The sequence below is a fragment of the Apaloderma vittatum genome, unplaced genomic scaffold, assembly GCF_000703405.1.
Source record: "Apaloderma vittatum isolate BGI_N311 unplaced genomic scaffold, ASM70340v1 scaffold9102, whole genome shotgun sequence".
Classification (NCBI taxonomy): domain Eukaryota; kingdom Metazoa; phylum Chordata; class Aves; order Trogoniformes; family Trogonidae; genus Apaloderma; species Apaloderma vittatum.
The window spans coordinates 28307-36388 of NW_009703030.1; the positions used below are offsets into that span (position 1 = coordinate 28307).

At 48.2% G+C, this 8082-nt stretch overlaps 1 protein-coding gene across 1 annotated transcript in view; it reads left to right on the forward strand.

Moving 5' to 3' along the window:
- TXNDC16 (thioredoxin domain containing 16) overlaps positions 1–8082 on the forward strand; it is a 33133-nt gene that overhangs the window by 23713 nt on the left and 1338 nt on the right. The window contains exons 15-18 of the mRNA XM_009864455.1: positions 1020–1104; positions 5174–5312; positions 5883–6043; positions 7619–7809. Of these exons, the coding sequence (XP_009862757.1) occupies positions 1020–1104; positions 5174–5312; positions 5883–6043; positions 7619–7809 (576 nt within the window). The remainder of the gene's footprint in view (positions 1–1019; positions 1105–5173; positions 5313–5882; positions 6044–7618; positions 7810–8082) is intronic.

Genomic DNA, 8082 nt, shown 5'->3' on the forward strand with positions numbered 1-8082 from the left:
CTCAATACAAAGGGAGAGAAGGGGGTGATGTTGAAATCTGCCCCGTTTTCACCCTTCCTTTGGCAGCAGCGGGTTTGATCTCTGATCCATAACCATACTGTACAAGCTCACATGCTATGGCTTGCACATTCCCACAGACCTTGTCTCTCCCATCAGTCCAGCTGCCTAAAACCAAGGAGATAGATATCATAAACCATGTTATAAGGGCATAAAGCAACTCTGGAATCAGCTTTATTTTGAGGCTTTCCCCTCAGTCTCCCAGCGTGGATAGATTCCCCCATGATGGATCAAGAGAGATCCAACCTGGTCCTTTCCTCCTCGTCCTCGCCCTGCCCTCGCCGTCTCCGAACGGCCAGTGGTGGGCCCCAGCAGCTGCTCCACGTGGGTTTATCCTGAGCTGCGACACACTGCCCTCTCTTTGCAGCTGCCCAAAACGGCGGAGCACGTTGTGTCTGCGAGACGTTTAGCTTTCCGACCTTCCCTGTCCTAAGTGGATGCCTGTAACAGACCCTGCCTGCTCAGAAGAACGCAATAAAACCTAAAAAACACATTGGGGAGAGATCGGTTTATCTGCTGGACACTTAGCATTGCTCTTGCTAAGGCATTTTCCAAAAGGCCGCTGGGGTTTAGAGGACTTCTGTTTGGGCTTATAGTTGGTAGAACACTTATGGACATAAAAGACCTTAAAGATATTTCATTCTCCATCAGTGCCTCTGTGGTGTATATCCTGGGAACTCAGTGCTGGTGGCTAAAGAGGAAGTACTGCTCTCCTATTAAGAACTTTCCTTCTGACCCTTTCGGCCTCTGCCAGCTCCTCCTGCCATAGCCTGTGGCCATGAGACACATCCATTTCTCACGAGCCTCTAATCAGAGTTTTGTTCTCAACTGTCAGTTTGCTGTGGGAGGGTGTTGTGTAGGCAGGCAGCAGATTTTGTTTCCAAGCGGAAGCTGACACTTCTCTTTCTATTGTTTAGTCTCATATCTTCGTTTTTCTTTTTTTTTTCCTTTTTTTTTTACAGCGAGGAAAGCTTTCGAAGAGGCAGGAAACATCTTAAGTGGCCATGTAACGATGGGGGTGTATTTTGAAGATGATGCCCTGGCTTTGTAAGTAGTTCCTCTTTTTCTTTGGGGAGAACTCTTTTGGGAAAAGGCTTTAGTGAAAGCCAACGCCTGCAGCAAGCGTCACTGGCCATGCTGGGTGTTCAGCAGCAACTCCAAGCAGCTACGAGGGACTCAGTCCTGTAGGAAGGTTGGTCGGGACTCAGCCAAGGGGAGATGTAACCCTGGCTCCGCCACTGTCCATGGGCAACTCATTTACCCCTGTTGCAGTTCAAAATCCCTCTGGGTATTTTCAGTCCTCCAGCCTTGCCCAGAGTTCTTCACACAAGCAGGACCAAACTTTTATGGGGAATAAAAATAGCCTGGAAAAATGATGCCCTCTAACTAGGGCGTGAGGGAAGAAACTCCTGCCCTTCTCTTTCCATCCGGATAAGTGATGAATTGTTACTGATCTCTGGTGAGACCCCACCTCAAATCCTGCGTCCAGTTCTGGTGTCCCCACCGTAAGAGGGACATGGAGCTGTTGGAGCGTGTTCAGAGGAGGCCACAAAGCTGACCCAGGGGCTGGAGCAGCTCTGCTCCGAGGACAGGCTGCGGGAGCTGGGAGTGTTCAGCTGGAGAAGAGAAGACTCCGGGGGGACCTTATCCCTGCCTGCAGTGCCTGAAGGGACCTACAGAAAGACTGGGGAGGGACTTCTTACAAGAGTGTCCACTGATAGGACAAGGGGAAATGGGTTTAAATTGAAGGAGAATGTGTTTAGACTGGATCTCAGGAAAAAATTCTTCAATACAAGGGAGGCAAGACTCTGGCATAAATTGCCCAGAGAAGTTGTGGCTGCCCCCTCCCTGGAGGTGTTCGAGGACAGGTTGGATGAGGCCTTGAGTAGCCTGATCTAGTTGAGAGGCATCCCTGCCCATGACAGGGAGGTTGGACTAGATGATCTCTAAGGTCCCTTCCAGCCTAGGCCAGTCTATGATTCTCTCTGTGGTCCCGTCACCTGATCTTATCGCGGATCTTTTTTCCTTGGAAGATGTGCCTACCCGTTTCTCTGCCCTTGGCAAGAATGAGACGTTACCACCATCTCCAGATGGAGATTTGGAGGGGTGCATCCTCCTGGAGGAAGAGCGCTGGAAATGTGTGCAGCCTTCTTCCCGCACACGTGGCAAAGGCAAAGTCAAGGCTTTCTTGGTCCATTCGGGATTGAATAAGAGCATCAAATGGAGCCCTAACTTTAAGCCAATTTGGATGTGAGCATGTATCACTTAACTGTGTCATTAGGACTCACTCCAGCAAGGGGCGAAGTGCTTCAGGTTAGACTGTTAAAGATGCTTCAGTGCCTATAAATGCAGCTAGTTCCAGGGGGAACCTTCAGCTTGTCCTGGCATCTCATTTCCATCTGGAATTAGCTATCAAGGTGGACTTAAAAATCCCAGAAGGTCCTTGGCTTGTTTGCGAGGTGTGAGTTTAACAGCCAATAATGCAACACTGCATTATTTTCATTAGTTTCTTACGGATGCGACGCATCTCTAGTGTGTCTGATGAGACGTGGGCACTTTGGTGGTACACGGAGAGAACGGGAATGCAGATAGCTTGGTAGTACATCTTTATTAACCAAACTGTGCACAAAGCACCAGGTGGGGTCGGGTCTCAGAAGTGAGGCAGTGCCAGGCTTGCGGGTGATGGCGGGTACGGAAGTCACAACCAGCAGCCTCAGCGTGAAAAGCCTGACATGGCTCTGCAAGCTAAAAGACATTTCTCCTCTAAGGATCTCAGCTGATAGAAGAAAGGGGAAAAAAAAAGCAAAGGAGGCAGGGAGAGCTTGGAAAACAAGATACCAGTAGAAAAAAGCCTGTGTTCTCTCAGGAGTGACACAAGTGAGAGCACATCTCCATCCTTCTGCCCCAGCTGCTGTCTGCAGCGCGCTCCTGTTTCGCTGGAATAGTTAATACAGTTTATATTGATACTCGTTCTGCCAAGTTTGGATTTTGGCTGTGATTTGTGGGTGAAGCTACTGTAGCTGGTCGTCTTCTCAACTGTAAGCAGAAAGTAAACACTTACAGGAATTCCTTATGCAAGAGCCAGGCTCACTTCCCTTATTCAGAAAAGAAAAGCTATTCTTCTGCTAAACGCTCAAGGAGGAAACCTTTGTGGCTCCCAGGTCGCAGAAAGCTGAGTCCCCTCTTCCCGGAGAAAAAGGTACACAAAATACACAAAGAATGTCGTTAGCAAAACTGTTTGCTCAGCAAGCACCTGGCTGGTAACTAATAAAAATAAAAAAATGAAAGTGCTAAGGAAGAACTGCTTTGAATGAAGTAATTATTTATTTCTCAAACTCTTAGCTGCCTTAGATTCCTGCCAAGTATTTGTTTGCAGGTGTTTCGGATTCAAATGCAAGCCCCGGGTTACCCATGGAATGTTCCTGCTCTATAAATAGAAGCTGTGATAAGCAAGAATGCCACCAGTGGGTACCGGCAAGATGAGAAGTGATTTCAGAGCAGACTCTATTTGATGGGTGATTTGTTGGTTTTCTGGCAGTTTATAAGAAAGTTCCTTAGCAAAGGCTGCTGAACAAGCTGATGTGTTTAGACATAGGGAGCAAGAGTCTTTACCTCGTCTGAGACGTCATCAAGCCAGAGTATTTTTAAGACCCATGGAAGTTTGACGAGTTCAAAATCCCTGAATTTAAAACTTTCCTAGGGTTTCACCTTTCTTAATTGATTGCAAATACAGGTTGATTTGAAAAATGACAGAGAGGAAAGTTAAGGACCTTCCTAATAGATCAGAGGATTCCCAGCCATGACCAGATGTGCAAAATTCAAATTCCTTGACTGGACCTCAGGAGTCTGGGCGGAAGGGGAAAGTTTAGCTCGAGGCTGAATTTAGGAAGATAAAAAAAAAGCAGACGATAATGCAAAACGAAGCTGAAATGGCTCGGTTAAATCCGAGAGCAGTGTAACAACAGGATTCACAACATTTGACAGCCTTGGGAAAGTTGAAGGTCATTCATTACTGCTGCTCTTGGTTGAGACATCAGCACGGATCTGGGGTGCCCCTTAGAGATCTGTGTTAGTTCAGACAGATAAGTGATGCCATAGAGGAAGTGAAAGGCTTATGTGTGAGCTGAACATTATGCAGATGCGTTATCTGCAGCGCCCTCCATTTGCCTTGTCTTTGATGGCCTAAACCACCAAATACAGAGAGTTTTTGGGTGGATTTGAACAAATCTCCATGCCATTCAGAACTGCTGAAATAAACATCCAAACTGAATTTACCTGGGCAAACCACAGAGGGAAGTGTAATAGGTTGTAATGTGGCTTTTCTCTGAGCTGCCTTTGCAGTAGGCTCAAGCCAGGACAGTCTGTGTTTCATCTTTCTCCTATGGAGAAGAGTTAAAAAATAAAAAAAAGATGGACTAGGTTACTTTTGAAAAGGAAATCAAAAGCTTTCCACCTCCCCACCCCAAAATGTCCTTACACCTCGCTCACTTCCCCAGCAATTCTGGCCTCACGGCCTTGGAGGAATTACCAGCAGCTGCTGAAAAACAAACTACGGCCCAAAAAGACTGTTGAGGCAGCTGATTTCCTCCGTCGTGCCCTTCCTCCGAGCGCTGACATCTCGAGCCTTCAGGACCGAAGTTCCTCAGACTTCCAGAAAATTGCTTGCCCTTCTTGGTCTACCCCCTGCCCTTTCATTTGCTCAGACTTCTCCTATTTTTGGCCTTTCTACCTCCTCAGCTTTCCTTTAAGTACCCTTGAACCCTCTTAACCAGAAGAACGCTGAAGAACAAGGGATGAGCTGGTTTCTCCACCAAGACCGTGTGTGTGCAGGCTGCTCTAACGTGGGGCTGGACTTCAGCACAATTGTCTGTGCTCACTGAGTCAAAAATCAGATCTCCTGGAGCTTAATCTGGTGTGGGCTGGTGTCCCTTGGATGGAGTCTAAGACCTTCTCCTTGGCTATTTGCATCTCCATCAAACCCAGACCGTGCAGGGGCTAGAGGGGCAAGATGGGGACTGTGACCACTTTTCACCATGGGGCTGCCAGCTCCGTGTGCAGCAGCGTTGGTGTGTGCCAACCTCCCCGGATGGTTTTTGTCACTGTCCCTCTTTTTCAGGTCCCATAAATATGAGGTGTCTCCCCCAGCCCTCCTCCTGGCCCGGAGCGGTGGTCGGAGTGTGGAAAGCATCACCGTGTCCAAACAGAGCGCGCAGGACATGGTGCAGATGATCAGATATGAACTGCTGGACATATTTGTAAGTTAAAAAAAAACACAAAAAAAGTCTTTTTTTCCATTGCAATCGTTTAGCTGATTACAGCGTGGAGCTGCAAAAGATAAATATGTTTGTTTTTTATTTCTATCATGCTGAGTTACATTTGTTTTTAGATTTTTTATGGCTTGGGTCGGACGGTCGGGACAGAAATCCGCTGTTCAGTGTGTGGTCTCGTGGGAGGAGACCCTGGGAGTCCATGCCTGGCTTGTGCTGGTGGTCATAGACCTGCTGCCCTGGTGGCCTCTTGCATGAACCTTTCAGGGAGTTGGTTGTAGCCCTAAAACGTGGAGCAGGGCTGAGCTGGCCTTGCTTCCACCTGCCCTCCTCACCCCCCTTCATCTCAGAGGGCACAGCTTGTGATGGGCAGGCTTGGGCATCTCCAACTTGCACCTGGATCCCACCGCCCACGCTCCTTTTTGAGCTGCTTGCGTCCAACCTGGACCCTGCAGCCTTGCTCAGCCCCTGCAGCCCTTCGTGTAAAGACAGAAAGTCTCGTTTTGTCCTGTTCTTTCCTCCTCGCAAACCCCAACTTCTTGTTCTGACGTCTCGCAGCCAGAGATCACGGTGCAAAATCTGCCCCGCTACTTGCAACTCGGAAAGCCCTTCCTCATCTTGTTCAGCGATGGTGACATTGATCAAGTGGAAGGCGAGGAAATGCTGAAGTTGGCAAAAGGAACACCCCAGCAAGTGTTTGTGGCTTGCTGGTTGAACTTGTGAGTGTGTAAAAAGAAAAAAAAACAACTCTTTTCTTCTTTCTGTTAGCTCACTCTTAGCATTTCAGGGTAGGAAAAAAACAAGTCTGCAATTACTGAAAGCGCTCTCTAGCTGGTAATGGGATTATTCGGTCTAAAAGCATCATGAGTTGGGAGGTCAAATCATTCAGCAATGGTGTGTTCTAGGCAGCTGCAAAATTGCGCGGCAAAGTAAAATTAGTAAATGTTTAATTGATTGCAGAAATAATTTTCGGTAGAGTAAAATGTTCTCAAAGATATTGCACGGTAGCTTGGCCCTGGCTCTGGTGTTACTTGTGTTTTTGTCACATGTAGGAGAAAAAAGTGACACTGCTCAAGTGTTTTATGGTGATTTTTCAACCAGCAATTAGAGGGAAGCACAACTGAGCAGTTGTTGAGTGTTGACTAGGGGAAAGAAAGTTTTTGGAAGGGACAGCCGGAAGCAGCCCCTTAAGGCAAACTTAAAAAATATTTGAGAAACCAAATGAATCCTGGAGCAAAGAAATAGGAAGTGGTAGGAGAGGAGATTTTTTTTTTTTAAATCTTCCCCTCCATAGTCAGTTTTCAATTTTTAGCTTCTGTTTGTTTTGCCCAAGCCCAGGGACACCTCACGCTGTCTTAATCATAACGTGTTTTGAAGCCTCGCCGCGTGGGCTGGAGCTCAGCTAACGGGGAATGTACGCCTTTGCAAAGAGAAGCCGGTTTCTCTGCCGGTAATGCACAAGAAATGAGAGCCCCTGGAACTTCCCCACCTACACATCTGCCTCTGCTCTCCCTTCCTGAGGAGGAAATTGTCAGAGCAAAAGAGCATCGCCACAAAAAAAAAGGGTCAGAATAAGGCTGTTGGCTTGGAAAGAGTAGGTAGTCCTATAAAGAAAACCTCATTCCCATGGTGAGAGCCAGCTCAGACCTCGAGCATTGCTCGCAGCCTGAAAATAGTGCTGGAAGGACTCATTGTCTTCCTGGGATCCGTCTCAATGTCCCCTTTTAGTTCTCTCTGTGTTGTTGTCCTCCCAGCTCCTCGGGCTGTGGGGAAGCACCCAGGGGCTGGACCTCCTGAGCACGATCCCCCACATCAGCTCCTGCCTTTCCATCCCCTGCAGACTTGCTGCAGCCGTGGTTCTGTGCTTCTGTGCTTCTGGGAGGGGATGGCAGCAGCTGGAGCTGGAGGGAGCTGGTGGGTCTCCCTGCAAAGAGGGGCTGACCACAGGGAGCTGCAGGACCTGTCCCGCTCCTGTCTCACCCCTTCTTAAAACTTACTTACAGTAGAGAACATTTCCCACCCTCCTGCAGAGTTTACCCCATCTCCTCATCCTCCTTGAGGATTTCTTTAGACGTCTAATCTGCCCTCTGTTCCCTCTTGGTGGGACCCTAATGACTTGCTTAAGGGCATTGAGCTTGTAAATAATAATAATAATGAGCTTCTACAGCTGTCCCAAAGGCAGGGCTGTGTGCTTTGCTGGATGCAGCCCAAGGGCTCTGGTGCTTGCCTGGCTCTCAGTCCTGCTGTGCTGCCAAACCTCTGGTGAGCAAGTTGAAATCTCCTCTTGCCCGCAGGAAAAAGACTCCGGTGGGACACGGGGTCCTGAAGACATACTTTGCCACCACGCCCTTGCTGCCTGTCCTTGTCTGGGTGAACCTTCATGCCGGGGGTCAGATATTCAAGTTCCCATCGGAGCAGCCCATCACTGAAACGAACGTCTTGTCTTGGCTGGAGAAGTTAAAAGCGGGGCTGGAGATTCCTAGCAGTAAGTGGACACACGTTTGTAGCGTTCCTAAGTGCTCACTGTTAGCTCGAGTCTGTTTATGAGAAGATGCTACGTGCAATAAATTGTCTGCCCTGGAATTTAATGATGGAAAAACTCCCGAGGCTAGTTTGAGCTGGAGAAGTACAAATAGTCCGGCCAGAAGAGAATACCCACACTCACGAGTTTGCTTTGGGACTGTTTAACATTCAGAGCCAAGTGCAAATAGTTCTGAATCGACATCTCTTCCCTGCGATAATCCCCAAACCTGGCTGT